Below are 20993 nucleotides of genomic sequence, written 5' to 3'. Positions count from 1 at the left end.
TCCGGGTCGGGAGCATGGCAGAATACATAGCTCATGATCATGCTATCTGTTACCTACCTTATAGAAGCTGATCACACGAGAAATCCAAGTCTGAGCACACAGTAGGACAGCAGTCTTAAGTGACTTCAAGGTGTATCGTTGACTCTGGCAGTGGGGTCCAGCAAAAGTTCTAGTCTCTTAGAACGCAAGAGACATTTTCATCACATTGCATCGCCAAGGTCAGGAAGGGAAGCAAACCGTCCAGTTCCACACTGTGCTTTGATGGCTGTTGAGTTCACGATATGAAGACGAGGCATAAATCTCTTACTCGAGAGAAGTTTCAGAAAGAAGAGGGGCTGCATCCATGTCAGGGTGCATGGATATTCATTCATTTCCTCGGGAAATGCTTCACTTGCCCAGCCAAGCTAGGACTTGCTTACGCATGAGATCAGGACCTCAGGACAGCCAGGCTTCGGGGGCACAAAGGCTGGAGGAAAGAGGTGCACAGTTGTAAGTGATGGGGCCCTTAGATTATTCGTTACCATTCCATTGCTGTGATGGACCAAGGCTCCTGTGAAAGGGGGCATTTAACTGGAAGCTTGACCATCATGGTGGGGAATGTAGGGGCAGACAGGCGGGGCACTGGGGCAATAGCTGAGAGCTTACCTCTGATCTGCAAGTTGTAGACAGAGAGAGTGGCACGGGGCTGGCATGGGTGTTTGAAACCTTAAATCCCACCCCCCAATGACACACTTCCTGACAGTCCCACTAAGTGGGGACCAGCCATTCAAGCGTATGAGCTTACGGCAGCCGTTCTCACTCAAACCACCATGGAGAGTGTTTCTAAGTTCCCTGGGAACGAGTTTAAAAGTAGGGCATGGACATGATCGAGAGTCATATTGCCTTGCTAAGAACAATTACCAGCTCTCAACTCCAGCCTCGAGCAGACTGACCCCTCTGATTGGTGGTGGAGACCTAAATGGAGAACTGCCCTGACTGAGATAGACTGTGGATATGACTTAGTCTGGAATCTTTTTTTTTTAGACTTACTTATTTATTATATACTTATTTATTATATATAAGTATGCTGTAGCTGTCTCTAGACACACCAGAAGAGGACATCAGATCCCATTACAGATGGTTGTGAGCCACCATGTGGTTGCTGGGATTTGAACTCAGGACCTCTGGAAGAGCAGTCAGTGCTCTTAACCGCTGAGCCATCTCTCCAGCCCTAACCTGGAATTCTTTTTTTTTTTCCGGAGCTGGGGACCGAACCCAGGGCCTCGCGCATGCTAGGCAAGCGCTCTACCACTGAGCTACTAACCTGGAATTCTTAATACTTGGTGGCGAACTTGATCCTTTCTTCATTGTTCACAGGCATGCCTCTCCATCCGTAAACTGGCCAGGCTGAGCCCTGCTCAGCTTTTGACCTAGGACATGTTCAGGTGGTACGGTCGTAGGCTGCATAGAAGCATGTCTCCGATTTTAGTTTCGGTTTTTACAATTTTTTTTTTTTGGTTCTTTTTTTTCCGGAGCTGGGGACCGAACCCAGGGCCTTGCGCTTCCTAGGTAAGCGCTCTACCACTGAGCTAAATCCCCAGCCCCCGGTTTTTACAATTTAACAGCACGATGGATGCACACTTTGCTTACAAACCAAAACTGTACAGAGAGGCACAGCATCTGAAAGTCTCCCCTCCCCCGCCGTGTGCACCACTGTTGGCAGTGTGGTAGGAAGACCGTCACACTTTTCCAAAGTGTTTCCTGCGGATGTCGATTGCTCAGTTCCTATACCGGGATGATAGGCAGGTCACCATTTTCGAGATGTGCACTACTGGGATAGAGAGATGAATGGTAAGACCGGACTTTCCCCTCTAATCCTACTGCCCTTCCTCGGGAGGTCTGGTTCTCTTGATTTTTTAAAAAAAGGAATCTCAAGATCTCGGACGTGGAATCTTTCTAGTACATGGGAGATATTCTTAGCCCGCTGAGCTCAATTCCAGAGCCCGTTCTCTCATTAACTTGAACTCGAACGTCCTCCCCCTCCACTCCCGAGGGCCCTGAAACCTCAGCGGTGGGTTTGTTGCTGAGCTGTGGGATTTTGGAGCACGGAGGCCAGTGCGAGCTTTTGAGCAGCCACACAGCAGAGGGAAGGTGATCGGAGGTCGATTGGCCTCCGGGCTGAGAGACTGCTGCAGTCCGTTTTAGCTTTAAGATAATGAAACAGATGACAGCCCCTGCCGCCCCTCCTCCTGAGTATGACTAAATCGTGATCCTTAAGAGCTACCTGGGAAGGAAACTGGATTTAGATTGTAATAAGGCGAAGAAGGGAGAATGCTCGGAACCAGCTCGTTCCTGTCGCTCTGCCTCCCTCTCTCCGTTGGTACAGTCCTCCTGGATCCCTCCACTCCTCAACTGTCCCTCTCTCTAGAGGAATGCAGGCTTTACAGAGGAGGGAAGGATAACCCCCTCCCAACCCTGACAGTTGTTCAGCTCCATCTGCCTCCTGAGTCATTAAATGGCAGGATGGAATATTTTTAACAGACTCTCCCCACCAAGTGGTCTCTGCAGAGGCATAAACCCTCTAAAGTAGAAAAGATGGCAGGCGGCAGGCCCTTATCAGCAGGCATCCGTGTGAGGTCGAGCCTGTTCCCTTGGCATGATTCGATGGCACGCAGGGCAGGTTATATACTTACCGGAGAGCACCAGAACCCTGCTCCAGGCTGCTCTTCACGGGTCCTGCAGACAGACTGGGTGGGTGAGGTCGCCCACTAGGGCACCACTCCTTCCGCTAGGGCTTTGCAGAAAACCTAGCTTAGCCCCAGTCCATTAATCAGAACTTAGAGCTGCCTCCTTCACACTTTCTAAACCTTTGCCTCCATTCCTCCCTCCTGTCTTCTTTCAAGCTGCAATTGTTTCATATCGACAGAGACTGTACTGTAAGGACAGTGCAAAGGACCCCCGCTTCCCCTCTGCTTGCTTTCTGACTGCTTTCCCCTGCCTTCCTATCTGTTGACCTTCCTACCCATCTATGACATTCTGTTGTCTCTAGACGTTCCAGTCTGTACAAGGCACGAGTAAGAGACCACCCACCTGGCTCCCATGTGTGTCCAAGGCAACATTTTACCGAGAGTCCACCTGCCCCTCTGCATACCCTCCCTTCCCTTCTGTTGGTCTCTCCTCTCTCCCGCCCCACCTTCTCACCCTCCCTTCTTGTTCCTAGGTGTACGCTTGGCCTTAGGTGACAGGAACGCCTGGGGTGGAGCAGCTCCTCCTGCTTTGCCTGCCTCACTCTTTTAACCCTGCTCCAGTCAGTGGTTTGAACCTCAGTGATGGTCGTCTGGTTAAAAATCCAAGTTGTGATGAGGGGTATCCCTTACTCGACTTCATGGTGTCTTTGTCATCCAGTTCAGGCTTCCCTCACTTCCTGCCTCAGTCACCCCAGGTTCACCCTGAGTTCCCTGTGTTCTCACTGGCTCCCCCGACCAGTGGCCGCTGTGCTGGTCACTTCCCAGATGGTCCTTGGCTTCTACTCTGATCGGTGGAAATTAGATACTCCCCTTCCCACTGCTGCACCTCTGGCCCTCATTCTCAGCCAAGACCTGCAAAGGTGAAGGGGATTCTAAACAGAAACCGAAGTGCATAAGCTCCGTGGCGTCATCCCGACCACATCAGGAGTACAATTGCTACCTGATTCCTCCTTTTTGTTGTTGCTTTGTGTCCTGGATAGTTTTGCGTCTTCTTAAAACCGGTACGGTCATTTTGAAAGAGGGATGCTCTGTTGAGTTCTTGCCCTGACTTCCTTCAGTGATGAACAGTGATGTGTAGGTATAAAGCTCATAAACCCTTTCCTCCCCAAGTTGCTTTTGGTCACGGTGTTTCAGCACAGCAATAGTGACCATAATCAAGACAAACTTTGAGGTGGGAGCTGTGGGCCATTGGTCAGAGGACGACATCTGAGGCTCTGTGCTCCTCGACGGGGTGAAATGAGCGAACAGGAGGCATGAGGGCCGAGTGTTCTGGAACCATCAGCATCAGCCTCTGAGGTATCCCTTCCACTCCCCGTGAGCTGTGGAACCTCGGGACACCAGGTGCTTACTGCCTGAAGCCTCCCTTCTGCTCCTGACTGGATAAGTGCTAAGTTTCTGGTGACATGTCAACTGTATTTGTACATTTGGAAGTCAATTAGTGTAATTGGGGCAATCAGAGCAGCTAAACAGAGGAACAGTTTACTGAGAACAAATGTCAGGAATCATGTTCCTGCCAATGGAATCCCTCCCTCACAGTTGGTACAAGAAAATACTCCAAGTTAAGTCATGCGGGCAGAATGTGACTTGAGAATATCTTAAGAACCGTTGGGAGCAGCTGCACACAGGCTCACTGGACGTTCCTCCTCCACCAGACACTGCTTCTCAGAAGAGTGATCTAAAGTGAACATTTTTACTCAAATGGGGGGGGGGTCCAAGGAGACAAGAAGAAAGCTGCTGTGAAGATACTGTGAACATTTGTGCCCTTCAAAGAGACCATCTCTTCAAGGTCATTGTGTCAGGAAAATGTATGAAGTCCCGGGGTCTTGAAGACTCCAGACAAGAAGTGTGTGTGTGTGGGGGGGGGGGTGGAAGCTTCAGAAGGCATTGTTTTTGCCCTAATTGTGTGGAAACAGAACAGATAACCCACAATATTACAAATCCTCTTGAAATCAGCTGAGAGCCAAGGGAGTAACAGCAGCTAAGTAACCTGGATTCCAGAGAGGAATCCATAGGCACCATCTCCACTTAGAGAACATGCAGAAGCAGTTACCCCTGCAAGGCAAAACCCTGACAACTCTTAGAGGTCACAGTGTCTACAGCAAACTGTTAACACCATGCCTTAACTGAGTGCTCATGGGAAATACTGGATACCACAGAGAAGCCCCCTAGGCCTTGAGTGTTCTGTGTGATTAGTGGAAGGCGGCAGAGGAAGAGACTTGCAGGTTCCCAGGAATCCTCTATTGATTCCAAACGGACCTGCCCCCACACTCCAGATTGCATATAGACGCCGTTCTTCCGAGGAGGAGTAGAAGCCGACTGCTTCTGCCGAGGGACAGAGGCTTACTTGTGTCAGCTTGGTTTGCATCAGCACCTCTGCATATCCTGTGATCCTGGGGAGGCCAGCAACTGTCCTAGGTCCAGGTTTCCTGCCCCAGTAACAAGCAGGTCTCTCCCTCTGCTAGAGGATATAAGGACATGCGAGGAATACCCATTCAGGCCCAGGACAGACAAGGCAAATAAAGGACCCTACCCTTGAGGTGCAGACACACAGAGCCTGTCTAAGACTGAAGCTGGACCATAATGGAATTTGCTTACCACTACCAGTCTGTGTCACCAGGAAGAACACATTGTCACCAGGAGAGAAGCAAGACAGAGAAATAAGTTCACCTGAGGCATAGGTACCTAGAAGAGTTGGAAGCTGGGAGATCAGGAACACTGAAACACTTCTGGGACCCTAACCCCTACATCAAACTCATGATGACTGCAGCCTCCTTTGAGAGGAGTGTGGAGGCTGACAGACCAAATATAATAAGACTCAAACCCAGGTAAGCTCCTGTTTTGATCAGGGTTCCGTTGCCTTGAAGGTACACCTTGACCAAGTCAACTCTCACAAAGGAAAGCATTGAATTCAGGCTGGCTTACAGTTTCACACATTTAGCCCATTATTATCATGGCAGGAGACATGGCAACATCCAAACAGACATAGTACTGAAGAAGAAGCTAAGAGTTCTACATCTTATTCTGCAGCTGGAAGGAGGAGAGTGGCTCACACTGGGCCTTGATTGATCACAGAGACCTCAAAGCCCACCCCCACAGTGGCACACTTCCTTCGACGAGGCCACGCCCACTCCAACAAGGGCATAGCTCCTAATAGTGCCACTCCCCATGAGCCAAGCATTCAAACACATGAGCCCATGGGGGCCACGCACATTCAAACCACCATAGCACCTAACTCCCACCTACCAAGGCACAGATGAACCAAATCTGTTTCCAGCCAGAAATGATAGATAAGTGCTTCCATGTCCCCTGCTCTTATGCATGGCACCTGTAGCCAATTAATAATCGTTAACGTAACACACACTTAGGACGAAACGCAAACCAACCGTGGTCAAGAGACAAAGCAGTCAACAGGAGCAGACTCAGAGAAGACCAAGATGACTGACATGTAAAAGAATTCAGTAGAGACACGAGTGGCACGCTCCAACTGACGGAGAATCTTGGCGTAGAGATGGAAAACCCAAGGAAGAGTCTAATGCAGTACAGCGATAAGAAATTGTCAGACAAAGGCACGGTGAGACCGAGAACTTAAAATAGATCAGGAGAAAATATTCAAGTCAGAACAAAAGAACGCAGAAGGAAAAGAATACAGCAGAGAGGCTAAGGGTGTGCCGGGTGGTCTTTTCCGTGGGTCATGGTCTACTGCAGGGGGTCTGTGGGAAGGGGATAGCAAGGTCCTTCAGGACAGCACAAACAGACAATGGGCACGAGTAGCTACTGCGCCTGGCTGAGCTGAAGCCTCTTCTCTGGAGTCTCTTGAACTCCTTTGGGCTCATCTTCGACACTCTGCTATTTGAGAGAAGAAACATGTCATTTATCGCACTCCCAGTCCCCTCAGCAGCCTGTCTGCTGTTTGGCTTCAAGAGAAAGAGACTGTGAAGGTTGGACGAGTCGCTTCAGCTATCAAGAGGGATCCAGCAGGCTGCCTCTTACTTTTGGCAACCGCCCTCCATTTGATTTAACTGAAGGAAAAGCTTATGGTTGCTGGCTATGAAGAGGTGGTAAAATTACAGTTTATCGCTGTCCGTAGTCACAGCTAAGAATAAATAGTTCACATAATCCTGACGCCTTTCCCCTCACGCTTGAGAGTTTTCAAAAATCTGTTCAAAGAGAAAGGAAGCGTTAAATTCAGCGTTCTTCCGTGGGCCACTCCTGTGTCTCTTGTGTAGACTAGCTTACACGTTTAGACACTGGTGCCCAGATGTCCCACGGTTTCATCTGCTAATCATCCCCCTGCTGAGGCTGGCTCCCGGAGAGGGCTTTACCTCAGGAAAGGAGAAGGACCCACAGTGAGAAGGGTCGGAGGCATGGCTTCTGACGTGTTTGTTTGCCCGTGGGTTGGGAACTTAGTGTCACGTGCAGTACCTTCAGTTTGCCGTGGTAAATGCACTTTTCACTCCAGTGTCGCACGAACTGGCTGGCTGGCTGTGAAAATCACTTCTTAAAGAGTAGTCCGTTCCCGCTCTGTGCTACTGATTCATACACGCCTGCAGGAACATTTAGGGCATTTGTCTTGTATGTATCTGTTCCTGCATCACCCACAGTGAGTTCTTCAAGAGAAAGTGTTTGTTTCTTAATCACCTACAGGGCACTGCCAGCTCTCTCGAGGTTCGGGAGTCGGGAGACACTCAGCAGTCTGTGGCAAAAGCAGCCGGCATCAGCACCTCTGTTTTTGCTGTCTAAGTCCAGAGTTCTTTGCTGGTTGGCTGTGCCTGACAGGGCTCAGGGGTAAGGACATTAAATTCAAATCACCAGAGTAAGGGATGTAACGGAAGCTTACAAAGACCGAGCGAGGGATGGGGAAATGGGCCAGCAGCCAACACATTTGGTATCCAAGCAATAGGACCCGAGTTCCGATCATCAGAATCCACACAGATGCTCCCCTAGCGTGGTGGCCTTTAAGCAGTTCCAGCCTCAGTCTCAAAAGGCAGAGGTAAGGGATGTTCCCCAGCAAGCTGCCTATGAGCCTAGTGATGTCTATGAGCTCTGGATTTGAATGAGAGACTCTGCCTCAAAAAATAAGATTGAAGAATGATTGAGGAAAGTTCCTGACATTAACCTCAGGCCTACACACACACACACACACACACACACACACACACACACACACGGACAAACTCATAAAGGAGAAAAGGATGGAGGAAACAATCTGGAAGGGAGGGTGAGACACTCTGGGATGCACACCCACGCACACCCTCTTGGAGGAAAAGCCACTGCTTTGGCCGGGAGTGGGCTTCCAGAAGGTTTGGAAACCAGAGAGTAAAAAAGGAGACTCTGGAAGACCAGGATAGTAAGTGAACCACAGAGATCAGTTGCGGAGGCCACAGAGGATGACTGTTGGGACTATAGTCAAAAGTAAACTATGCTTTTATGTATCTAATCAAACAGAAGCGAGTTAGCCCCTGAGAGGAGGGCGCTCAAGACCAGGCTGGTTTTCATGTGCTAACTTAACCACTCTCTGGTCTTGGTTTCCTAAGCTGGGAATGAGAGTCACAGAGCCTCTAACACACCTTGCCTCCAGCTCTCCTGGTCAGAAATCCAGCACCCCCATGGGTTAGGGTCCTCACCCTGCAGAACGGGAGAGCTCCCAGAGTGTTATTCTGTGTTAGATGTCCCCCCAAGGTTCATCAGCACTGCAGCTCCAAGGCTCGCAGGACAGTGTAGGTGGCAGTGCCACCAAGCCGAGCGCTAAACCAGCCACATCCCTGCTGGCACGGTTCCAGAACCATCTCCTGTGGTAAGCAGAGTGTAGCCACAACCACAACCACCAGACCCCGGGAGCTTGGAGCCCTCCAGAGTGGGGTTGGGAGACCTCTGTCTAAAGATCTTTGAGAGGACAAGCCCCTCGACAGTCCTATCCCACACAGAGAATCGGCCGAAGGAAGAGCTGCGGCCTCCCAAGCACAGCCTCACTTGCCAGGTGGTTCTGCAGTTAATTTACGCTCTACACACTGAATACAGACTGTGGGTTTGTGTGGGCCTGGTGTCCGTTACCCCTTCCCCTAACTGTTGCCTGCCTGCCTTCGACCCTTCTCTCCTGTCACCAGTACTAGCTGTAGCCATTCTTTGATCTGATAATTCGACTCACATGGTGGGATGAAAAAGCCACAGCGAGAGCTTTGGGCCCTGCACTTTGGGCCCCGCGCTAAGTCTTGTGCACAGCCTGCAAGAGAAAGACATGGATGGCCAGAGTCATGTTTCCATTAGAAAACTCTTAATAAAGTAACCTTCCCATTAACCCCACTCATCAGTACATGAGTGTCTTAGTTAGGGTTTTACTGCTGTAAAGAATAACCAAGGCAACTCTTATAAGGACATTTAACTGGGGGTAGCTTACCAGTTCAGAGGTTCAGTCCATTTATAATCAAGGTGGGAGCATGGCAGCATCCAGACAGGCATGGTGCAGGAGGAGCTGAGAGTTCTATATCTTTATCTGAAGGCTGTTAGAAGACTGGCTTCCAGGCAGCTAGGATGAGGGTCTTAAAGCCCATACCCACAGTGACACACCTACTCTAACAAGGCCACACCCACTCCAACATGACCACGCCTACTCCAAGAAGGCCACACCTCTTCATAGTGCCTCTCCCTGGGCCAAGTGTATGCAAACCATCACAATGTGCATGCAGAAGCACAATGCACACACACACACACACACACACACACACACACACACACACACACCTGGTAAGGAATGTCACAACCCTACAAGGACTTGGCCAACTGTCCTCACTGGCTGCTTATAGGCTAGGCAGGCCTGATCTAAATAGGACATAGGACATCGGATACAGCAACCTTCCTGTGTCCCCTGCCCTTCTTGTGTAATCCCTGAAGACTCTTTCCTGGGGTCACTGACCCTAATGGGAAGCCAAACATATGCTATGACCCAAGAAAGGAGTGGGGATTTCTGGAGTCCAGGGTACAGGGACTCTCCAGAGAAGTGAGTCACATCACAGGCAGAAGTCAAGCCTTATCCTGACTGGCAGGAGCCTGCTTTATGGAGCCTCCTCAGCCATGGACACTGAAATTCCTGCCATCATGTTGGCAGTATCACTTGTGGCGTTAGGTGGTACTTTTTAAAAATATATATATATTATTTGGGGGAAGGGACCCATGCATCCCATGAGCAAGTGTGGAGGGTAGAGGACAGCATTAAGGAGTCAGTTGTCCCCTTCCATCAGATGACTCAAACAGAGGTCATCATGTGTGATGACAAACGCCTTTACCCACCAGGCTTCCTCACCTGCCCCCAACGAGCAGGTTTTGGCATCGGATCTTGCCAGGAAGTTTCAGAGCCTTTAAGTACACAGGTCAGAGAACAGGAAGCAGGAAGTAAGGACTGAGCGATACATCCCGAGTCCAGCTGCCTTGCGGGGGACACAGTAGCAGCCTAAGACTGACAAGAGCTTCTCACAGCTTGGTGAGAGCCCTTATGGTTGGGCGTGGTGGCCCCTTTGGTGGCACCTGTACAGTGCTAGTGTTTTAGCACTGTTGTTGTTGTTGTTGTTGTTGTTGTTAACTGAGGAAACCATGAAGTGGAGTGGGGTACACAGTCCTCAGACGGTCTGTTTTGAAACATTTTGATAAGACGGTCCCCACAGATTTTGGGTGTGTATTGGTGTGGCGTCTCTACTCTTCCTAGTTCCTGCATGAAAGTTCGCCAGGGCTGGAGCCATGCCCATCATCTCAATCAAGGGGAATTCCTGTCAATCAAGTGGTCAGCTTTCTGCAACTCTGACAAAATACCTGGGAAAAATCAAGTTAATAAAACAAATAGGTTAATTTGGGCTCAGGATCTCAGTCCAAGTCCAGTTGGTCTCATTGTTCTGGGGCCTTTGGAGACCCGGCACATCTTGGGATGAGCTTGTGGTGGAAGAGGCTGCTGGGCTCTGGCAGCTAGGAAGGAAAACTAGAACCAGAACTGTCTCTTTAAGCCTTTATGTCTGTGCACGTGAACATTTCCAAACCCCAGTGAAGCCTAAAAATTGTCTAGGATCAAAATCTCAAGGTCCTGAGAGAGTGTCCCTGTCCTTGATTCATGTCTAGAGTGTGACAGTTTTATTGTCTTTGTTCCCTGATGTTTTGACCTTGGGATGCCTTCCTAGCTTCTGGTCAGTAGGTGGCTCTCTCCACATCAGCTCTACCCACCTGGTGTGCCTGTGTTTCTGCTTTCCCCTGCTGCAGACCTCACCCAGTCCTTAGGATGGCGGAGTGGGTAGTCTCACTAACAGAAACCTTCTCTCTCTCTCTCTCTCTCTCTCTCTCTCTCTCTCTCTCTCTCTCTCTCTCTCTCTCTCCTCCTCTCAGAACGGGTTGAATGGCTTGCATCTGGCCTCCAAAGAAGGCCATGTGAAGATGGTGGTTGAACTTCTGCACAAAGAGATCATTCTAGAAACAACAACCAAGGTAAGGACTTCGCCTTGGAAATTCAAGTCTGTGGGCCTTTGTATCTCTTCTCAAACTGCAGCGTGGAAACCAGCCTAAACATGGTCCTGGGTTGCCAGGATGCTGCTCATCACATCCTGTCTGTGGTCCCCGGTGCCACCTAAGAACACAGGACCCTGTCCTCAGAAACCATCAGCAGGCTTGTATTCTGTCCTCCTCACGGGGCTCTGAAACCATGACCCCATTATGGTGGCCCCTTGCTGCCTCATACAGGGACCTGGAGTTCTCCAAGCTCCAGAGTTGAGCCTCATGCTTCCAGCCCTGTGGCCTCGGGCAAGCCACTTGGGCACTGGAAGGTCTCTGTGGTCTCACGTGGAAAAAGGGACTTTATCACAAATCTGCAGGGTTGGTGTGAAAATTAACCAAGCTGTGCATATAAAGTACCTGGTGTAAGAATCAGGTAGCAAAGAGTCACGTGACCACATTGTCACTGAAGGAAGTCCGGCCCTTCTCTAGCAAATCTTCTTGGTCACCTATAAATCTATTTTCTCCCTGAAGTAGTGCTCCCTTTTATCAGGAACTGTTTTGCATGGAAACATCAATTCACATAGATTGCAAAGCTACGATATTTGCATTACTGGTGCACTTTCTAGTGAACCGCTGTTTTCCATGCATGGTAAGCACACAGTCTACAGCTGACCTATGCACGGCCCCCCAAAATGAGCTTTACTTCTCATTTTCTCATGTACGGTCAGCTTGTGTATTAAAATTACCTCCTCTCACCGTCTCGTGCTGGCCCCTCTCTTCCCAGCTCCCCACATTGCCGTCTCTCTGCCCGAGTTGCTGTAACCTCTCATTTCCTGCCTGACGCGTGTTAAATGGGGTCCCGAACACAGCCTCGACCTTAACTCTCTGCAGCAAACATTTGCCACCTCTCAGGCAGAATAGGCCGCTGCACGGTACAGAGAGAACAGATATAATTTGTATGACGTGAACTTCCAAAATATTATGAAGGTAGACTCCTCTCTCAAGTTAAGATTCCCTAATTTCCGTGTCATCTTCTGCTCACACATCGGTGCAGGGAGCTTGCCTTTGCTTCCAGACACTTGACAGAAATCGACGGTTTCATCTGCTTTTCCCAGGGACCAAGGGGTAATTACTGACCGCTAGCACTCCTGGCCACAAACCTGCAGCACGTCTTCTCTGGCGTTTCCCCAGAGCTGAAGAAATGGCACACTTTCCAAATCCTCCCCTTATTTCGTGGTGAAGACTTACTTGGCAGATCGTATTTATAGACATTTATAAGCCAACGTAGCTTTAGAATGCTGTAGAGGAGCACGGGGATTGAAAAGGTGAACCTCGGAGCTTATGCTAGAGCAGACTCCTGATAGGTTGTGAAATCGTCATTGGTCTCCGAGGCTTAGGAAAGATTGGAAATAAAGGCCAAGCAAGAGACCAAAGCCTGACCCGGTTCCTTAGCTGGGTTCATGGAACTAGAGCCTAGCTCCAGGGTGGTTAAGTAGACCCCTCAGATCACCCCACAAATTCACACAGCGCCAACACAACCCTCCTCTTCCCATGGGTGTCGTGGCTTCTTAAATATAAAGAAATTGGGCATTTGTAAATAAAAATGGAATTAAATCATGTCTTCTGCTTCTTCAGGAATACTGAGGACCACACCACTGTCCTGTGACTCCCCCACAGATCCATGGGGCCTTCATGAGGCTCACTGTTGGTGTGTGTGTGTGTGTGTGTGTCTGTCTGTCTGTCTGTCTGTGTTTGTGGGTATATTTTTGTTGTTTGTGTATGTGTGTGTATGTATGTGTGTACATATGTATGTATGTGTATTTTGTGTCTGTGTGTATCTTTGTGTGCGTGTGTATGAGTGTGTGTGTGTGTGTGTGTGTGTGTGTTGTCAGAGAAGGGGAACACTGTTCCCTGTGCTGTTACTACTCTTTCATGACCAGTGACTGACTGGGTATAGACACACGTTTCTGCCTTCGACCTTCCCAGCTAACGCCTTCCTTGTCCTACCTGTGACAATCCCTTGATAGGGCTGAGGGAAACCTCCTCTGTTCCTTGCCTCTGTGTTTCAGAAGGGGAACACTGCTCTGCATATCGCTGCCCTTGCTGGTCAGGACGAGGTGGTCCGGGAGCTGGTCAACTATGGAGCCAATGTCAATGCCCAGTCCCAGGTAATGACTTCCTGGTTCCTAGTATAGAGAAAGTCTTTCTTCACTTACACAGTTCTTTTTTGACACATTGGCTACTGCATACTTCAACACACACACACACACACACACACACACACACAGCATAGCTAGGACTAGATTTATCTCTCCATCTCTCCAACAGTAATGCAGAGAATTAATTCATTAATTAATGCATTAATTTTCCAAAGCTTGACCACCATCCTTAGGTTGGTGAGTTGGTCACTGTGGACTCCATCTTGGTTAAATCGACCAGAAAGACCACATAGTATATACGAGTCCTGTGGGTAGGGCTGACACGGCTTGGTTGGTTAGTGTAAAAAGACGTAAAAGTGGAGAGGCGGGGCTGGAGGGATGGATCAGCGGTTAAGAGCATGTGCTGCTCACAGATCCCAGGTTCAGTTCCCAGCATCCACATCCGCTGGCTCACAACCATCTGTAACTCCAGCTTCGGGGGATCTGACACCTTTGGCCTCTCTACTCATGTGCACACACCGACACAGCACATACGTATATACACAATTAAAAACAAAATCACTTTTTAAGTAGAGGAGGACTGTGAGCTAGGGACTCACTCAGAAGGTGAGGGGGGGAACCCTTCTATGGAATCATCTCCCCATCTTGGCCTTTGGTAATGATTTTTCCAGAGACAAAGCAAGAGTATGAGGAGGCAGCCACGCCCCCTCCACGTGAGGGGGTTTGCACCTGTCTTTTACATCTGTTCCACTGTTTTAATGGCTTCTGGTTTGGTTTTACAGAAAGGCTTCACTCCCCTGTACATGGCTGCTCAAGAGAATCACTTGGAGGTGGTGAAGTTTCTCCTGGAGAATGGAGCCAATCAGAATGTAGCCACAGAGGTAAGTCCTTTTGGAAATGTGCGCTGTGATGGAAGCATTATAGGTACATGGGATAGCTGATGGCACACAGTCAGACTGCAAAGAGATGATGCAAATTCAGCACACAGTCAGACTCCAGACCTATGATGTGCACTCAGACCTCCTTAGCACACAAACCAAACAGCAAACACCTGATACACACGGTCAGACACCATCATAGCACACAGGCAGGCTGCAAACACCGCACGCACAGTCAGACCGTCATAGCACACAGGAAGACTTCAAGCTTACGGTAAGCGTAAGTGGACTAGGAGGAAACGCAGCGTAAGAAAGAACGCAGATGCTGTGGGAGCACGGAGCAAGAAAGTCGGGCAAAGGAAGGCTTCATGGAGGAGGAGGTGGCACTTGAGGGAGCTTGGAGGATGCAAAGGCCTTTGGAATCCCATCTTCGCTCTCCCCTAACCAGGATGGCTTCACTCCGCTGGCTGTGGCTCTGCAGCAGGGCCATGAGAATGTGGTGGCTCACCTCATCAACTATGGAACGAAAGGAAAAGTGCGCCTCCCTGCCCTGCACATCGCGGCCCGCAACGATGACACACGGACAGCCGCAGTCCTTCTGCAGAATGACCCCAACCCAGATGTGCTTTCCAAGGTAAGGGAAGCCAGGGTGTCCGCCAGGGGAAGTAGGCTGGTGCACTGGAAGACCATGGACTAAGGGCATCTTGAGGTCTAGCTGTGCCTTCAATGTCCAGTTCTTAACGGGCGGCCTTAAATCCCTGGAGAAGGCCGAGATCGTGCTGGGATTCTCAGGTTCCCACTACCTGAGGCACCCAGGACCAGCGCCCTGAGGTCAGGGTGGGCCTCCTTCCAGAATGAAACTGTACCTAGGAGGGGACTCTTAACTGTCACCCTCTTCTTTCCCTGCTGATCTTGCTGGATGAGTTACTCATCCTCCGAGTTGTGGAAGAGCAGGAAGACAGAACGGGGGGTGGGGGTTTCCTGGAAATGTGGGTGGCTATTTTAAGTGTTACCAACCACCGCTTATTCAACTAGGCCATTGGCTGTCCCTCAATCAGCTAGATTGCTCAACTCGTTCACACCGCCCCCCCCCTCCACCTATTCTACCACACCTTGGTCCCTGGGGGTTGGGGTTGGGGGTTGGATGTGGTCTAAAGGTGTGGAGCAGGAAGACGGTGCTGGACCCTCTGGCCAGCTAGCTGAGGTACAGGCCCTGTTAGGGGGCTGGTTGTCAGGGACTCCATAACCCTTTTCACTGATGACTCAAATCTCTTCATGAGAGGTGATTCCATTTATAGTTCGCTTTGGCCATGAGGCAAAGCTACTGGAAGCTACTCTGAGGTGGCACACTGCTGCCAAGCCTTTGGATACAGCTTGCCATGAGGGCATCTCCTGACCCCTTCTAGAGATTTTTGCCACGGGTCAAAGCCTGCATTGTGTGCCGGGTCCCGTGTCCTTGTTAATGTGTTTAGAAACCCCGGGCTGGTTCTGGGACAGAGATGCTGGTGTGTGACGGGTGTCTCTCCCCTTCTGTTGTGCTAGACGGGATTCACACCCCTCCACATCGCAGCACACTACGAGAACCTCAACGTGGCCCAGCTGCTCCTCAACCGGGGAGCCAGCGTCAACTTCACACCTCAGGTAACCTCGCTGTCCAGAGTCCAGGGCGTCTAGAATCAGGGCGCCCTAGTCTCTCTCACACACACTCTCTCCAGCATTGCGGAGTCCACCACCTGTACCTCAGAGACTCAGAGGGGCAGAGCTCCCGTGGCTATTACCACCTCCTGCTAGGAAATTCCTGGTTATCTGTCTCTCAGTTTTCACCAGCTTTGTCTGGAGAACGTTCAAAGCTCCATGCCTTCTCTTCAGGGGAACACAGGCGGCAGGAGGTGATGGCAAATGACTGGCTTCCTTCCCACCTGCTATGTTGTTCTGGGGGTGGGGGGTGTGGGCTTGGTCAGCTGCTACGATTAACCACAGAACCATCAGGTTCACACAGGTCCTAACCCTCCCTTAGGTGAGACGTCCTCCCCTAGTTAAAGTGGCTGCTTGTCCTGCAGCAGTCAGGGAATCGGGCAGGAGCTAGGGAGTCACTGGTGTGCATACTTCCAAAGAAGCACTGGTTCCAACCCTCGCCCATTTCTTTCTCCAGAATGGTATTACTCCACTGCACATCGCCTCCCGCAGGGGAAATGTGATCATGGTGAGACTCCTGCTGGACCGAGGGGCTCAGATAGAAACGAGGACCAAGGTGGGTGCCAGCAGCCTTCGGGGCCAGGACAGGGGGTAAGGTCTGCCCTTGAGTCTCACCAGGCGATAGGCTCCCAATGAGCAATGTGGCCCCTGCCTCACTGAGTGAGTGGTCTGCCGCTAGGCACAGCAGAAGGCAGTCAGAACCGAGCTAACGCCAAGCTGGCCTGAAGGCAGTGTCAGACCTTCCACATCTGGGGATGATATTACAGATGGACTTGTGCCCCACAGCCATCGATGGCTGCCTTCTGAGCCTTCTGCTTTTCACTGTCTTATAAAGGATGAACTGACACCACTCCACTGTGCAGCTCGGAATGGACACGTGAGAATCTCAGAGATCCTGCTGGACCACGGGGCACCCATCCAAGCCAAAACCAAGGTGTGTGCTCCTTCTCGGGTATGCCGTCTTGCAGGCCGTATCCCAAGTCAGCTGGACTTTTTTCTTTGCTGCGGCTTAAGAAAGTAAGGGTTTCAGGGATCGTGGTTTTAGGGGTCACGATTTTAGGGGATCACGGACCCTCATGGAGATGCAGTCATGGCGGCAAGAGTGTTCAGTCGCATCCCAACTACAGCAGGAAAGAGAGGAAAATGAATGCTGGTGCTCAGCTGGCCTTTCCCCTTTTATTCAGTCCGGGGTCCCAGTGGATGATGTCACCCACATCTGAGGGGTCCTCTCATTTAACCCTCTCTGGAAAACACCCTCATAAACACATCTGTATATTTCTGGGCAGAGTCCAAGTCCAGATGAGTTGACAATAATGGGGATTAACCATCACAGCTCCTCCCTCTGTCAGCCCGACACCCAACACATCACTCTCAGTGATGGTAACCTTTGGTCTCTGCTCCTAAAGCCTCGTTTCCACCTCACAACGCAGAACACACCCAGTCTGTCTCTAGACAGCCTCATAGTCTTTAATAGCCCCAACACCATATAGAGTGCGGAGTTCCGGGCTGGAGAGATGGCTCAGTAACTAGGAGAACTTTTTGCTCTCCAAGGGAACCTAAGTTCAGCTCCCAGCACCCATATCAGACATCTCACTATAACTAACACACACACACACACACACACACACACACACACACACTCACACACACACACACACACACTCATTCTCCTTAGTATTCTGGTCTTCCAAACTCTCACACACATGGTCCGCTAAGCCCTAATCATAGCATTCTGGGGCTTCTTTAGCCTGAAGCTCCAAAATCCTACCTACATTTCTCTTGCAAACCAGTTCCAAGGGCCTGGGAATTTCTGTGTCAGGTTTATCACAGAAAATGCGTGCTTCCTGGTAGCACTTTTTTTCCGTGCTAGCTACATTCCTTGTTGCTAGGATAAAATACACGACAAGTTGAGAAAGGAGGAGTTTGGTTGGACTCACAGTTCAGATTGTAAGCCCATCGTGACAGCAGGCGCACGAGGGAGCAGGTCACACTAAATCCAGTCAGGAAACAGAGAGGTGACTGCAGGTGCTCAGCAATTCCTCCCATTGTAGTGAGTCCTGGACGTTCAGCCCATGGGATGGTTCCCCTGCATGTTTGGGGTGGGTCTTCACTTCTCACTTAAACCTTTCTAGAAACACCTTCAAATACACTGGAGGTGTTCCCATAGTGATTGTAAGTCCAGACACAGTGACAATGGATAGGAATCACCACACAGACCCAGGATCAGTCACTTCTGTAAACTCAGAGATGTTGATTCTAACTGCGATGGTCCCTGTGAGATCCGCCCCAGGACCCACCATTCTGGAGGTAAGACTTATCTAGATTCACAGTCAGAAAACTTCTTATCTAAATTAACCTCAGGTAGGCAAGTATGTTTTGGCGTTCTAGACAATTCTGTGGCTGTAATTAAACTCTCTGTCAATGGGGCAGAGAAATGTCCACGGACAATATGAAAACAAGTAGCTGTGTCCCAATAAATCTATGGGCTAGAGAGATGGCTGTGTGGTTAAGTACACTTTCTGTTCTTGCATAGGCCTGAGATCAGTCTCCACATCAGCGGCTTACAACCGCCTGTAACTACAGCTTAAGAGTCCAATACCCTCTTCTGGCCTCTCTAGATACCAGCATGCTTTTGTACACACACACACACACACACACACAATGAAGGAAATCTAGATTCCACAGAAAGGGCTCATCTCTAGATTCTAATGTGTGGACACAAGTCCTCAAGGAAAAACAAAAGCAGTTGGTCACACCGAGCTTTCTCTGTCCCCTCCAGATTGGGCTGCATTAAGGCAGTAAGTCTAAAACAACAAACCAGGCCCATTTACAAGCACGGACATGTTTCTGTTAGGGACAAAGGAGAGGCTAACTCTTAGAGCTGAAGAAGATAGCTGAGTGGTTAGAACCACTTACTGTACAGACATGAGGAAGTGGCTTGGGTCTTATTACCCATGCAAAAAAGCTAAATGTAATCCTACGGCTGCGGGGAGCAGAGGAAGGATCACCCGGGCCTTGGGCCTCCAGTTTAGGTCCAGGTTTGGTAAGAGACCCTGTCTCAAGGAACTAAGGCAGAGAATAATAAGATATCTAACATACGAAGATGCACATACAACATGCACATGCACACACGGCACACACATATGCATGCATGCAATTAGGCACATGAAACAAAATAAATAAAGCAGAATAGATCCAGACTAGTAGGATAGATCAGTGAGTAAGGATTCTTACCAGCAAGACTTACAACCTGAATTCAGTCACCCAGACTCACATGGTAGACAGAGAACTGACTCCAGCAAGCTCTCCTTTGCTCCCTACACATACACCATGGTACCGACACACCTACCCACCATCCCATAAATATACACAATAAATAACGTGAATGTTTTTCAATCAAAAGGTCCCAAATGAGCTTGACTCTGATGAAAATATTCTCTTCCCACCTCAAAATTTTTAGAGAGATTTAAGGCCTGTTTTGTTGTCCTTTGGCCGCTCAAAGACATAACAACTAAGGCTCACCGCTCATCTTGTATGCATTTATTGGGCTCTGTGAGTATTTGGGGAGCTCGAGGCAGAGTTCTAGCCCTTAGGAGATTGTAACTGACAAGGACAGACCTGCCCAAGATGCTGACTGCAACTTAGATGGTTTGGAAAGGAGACAATGAGGTCAGACCAGGTGAACAGTGCAGATCAGCAAAACCCAAGGAGGCGACCACAGGCCAGACGGTCACATCTTCACGGAGGATGTGGGGCTGGCTGGACGGGCTTGAGGATTCAGAGAGGTGGAAAGAGAAGACTTTCACCGGAGCCAAAATCATTTGGGATCTACAGGGAAGAACTGTGTAGATAAGGAGGAAGTGGTGTTGTCATCACTGCGTTCAATCAGACCCTGTCCCCAGAAGCTCTGTCATTACCTTCTTCTTTCTCCTCCAGAATGGCTTGTCCCCCATCCACATGGCGGCTCAGGGAGACCACCTCGACTGTGTCCGACTTCTATTGCAATACAACGCCGAGATAGATGACATCACCTTAGATCACCTGACTCCTCTCCACGTGGCAGCCCACTGCGGCCACCACAGGGTGGCTAAGGTTCTTTTGGATAAAGGGGCCAAGCCGAACTCCAGAGCCCTGGTGAGGGGGATCTATTTGCCGGAGTGCTGCTGGGGCGAGGGAATCGGGAAGCCAGAGCTGCCTGGGTGCAGCTGAGTGCAGAACCATCGGCGAGTGCACAGGGCATGGGGGTTTTATAGAACAATCATATCCACCGTGGGGTGGCCTCCTGCACTTGTGACTGTAGCTTCACCAACAGGCTGAGGTCCACTTAGGTTTGCACCCAGGAGATCTGACATTGGAACTGGCGTTTATGGCACGTATGTGGATTCAGGGGCCCCAGTCAAACTCAGAGCTGAGAGACAGCAACACCTTCAAAGCAGGCCTGGCCTTCAACCTGCTTTGGATTGAGAGCTAGATTGTGCTCTGTATCTCTCCTCTTTAAAAGGACTGTGGCTACAGCCCTGGAAGGCAGCATATTCAGACCTGAGGCAGAGTCCTCCTGGGGCTGTGCTCCTCACCTTCCTTCCCAGGCTAGCAGCCACCTGGGCGATTCAGAGAGTCATAGAGTGTGTGCAGGAGTCTTACCTCAGACTTGGCCATTCTCAGAGGAGAACTAACTGAAGGGCAGGTCACCTCCAGAGGCAAAAGATAGATCATTCATTCCTTCAAACCTGCTTGCACTGAGCAGAGCCCAGACTCTGGGGCCACCACAGCTTCCTAAGTTTGGGGCTGTTGGAATCAGGGTTGGAATGTGCTGCCCTGTCTGTCGTAGAGTGCTTAGCGCCATCTCTGGCCTCTCCCCTCAACTCCTAGGAGCCCCACTTCCCTACCTGTGACAGCAAAGTCATGGCTACAAACCCCACCCCACACCAAAAAAAAAAAACTGTGCTTATTCGAGAAGCACTGCCCCATGAGGTACAGAAGAGGCTAGCAGTCAAAGCCCTGGCCCTGGAGAGGGGTGTGCTGGGCGCGCTGTGTAATCTGTACTATGCAACATGCTCGCACTCTATTGC

General features: G+C 50.0%; 1 protein-coding gene and 1 long non-coding RNA gene across 30 annotated transcripts in view; one reads left to right on the top strand and one right to left on the bottom strand.

Moving 5' to 3' along the window:
* Nucleotides 1-20993, top strand: part of Ank1 (ankyrin 1) — a 178641-nt gene that overhangs the window by 99319 nt on the left and 58329 nt on the right. For all 28 annotated transcript variants that reach the window (XR_005494624.2, NM_001395568.1, NM_001395562.1 and 25 more), the window contains exons 3-10: nucleotides 11088-11186; nucleotides 13262-13360; nucleotides 14134-14232; nucleotides 14678-14863; nucleotides 15772-15870; nucleotides 16382-16480; nucleotides 16760-16858; nucleotides 19861-20058. Coding sequence is in view for 27 of the 28 variants with exons in the window: in NM_001395568.1 (NP_001382497.1) it covers nucleotides 11088-11186; nucleotides 13262-13360; nucleotides 14134-14232; nucleotides 14678-14863; nucleotides 15772-15870; nucleotides 16382-16480; nucleotides 16760-16858; nucleotides 19861-20058 (978 nt within the window). In the remaining variant the exon portion in view is untranslated. The remainder of the gene's footprint in view (nucleotides 1-11087; nucleotides 11187-13261; nucleotides 13361-14133; nucleotides 14233-14677; nucleotides 14864-15771; nucleotides 15871-16381; nucleotides 16481-16759; nucleotides 16859-19860; nucleotides 20059-20993) is intronic.
* Nucleotides 1241-9309, bottom strand: LOC120097525 (uncharacterized). 2 transcript variants are annotated; one of them, XR_005495030.2, is made up of 3 exons: nucleotides 9121-9309; nucleotides 8872-8946; nucleotides 1241-7270 (listed from the first exon to the last, which is right to left on the bottom strand). It is a non-coding gene; the product is annotated as an uncharacterized LOC120097525 (long non-coding RNA). The 2 variants fall into 2 exon arrangements; XR_010058746.1 differs by having other exon boundaries at nucleotides 7369-9309.

Source organism: Rattus norvegicus, chromosome 16 (assembly GCF_036323735.1).
Source record: "Rattus norvegicus strain BN/NHsdMcwi chromosome 16, GRCr8, whole genome shotgun sequence".
In the NCBI taxonomy this organism is placed as follows: domain Eukaryota; kingdom Metazoa; phylum Chordata; class Mammalia; order Rodentia; family Muridae; genus Rattus; species Rattus norvegicus.
This window is presented reverse-complemented; position numbering and strand designations above follow the sequence as displayed.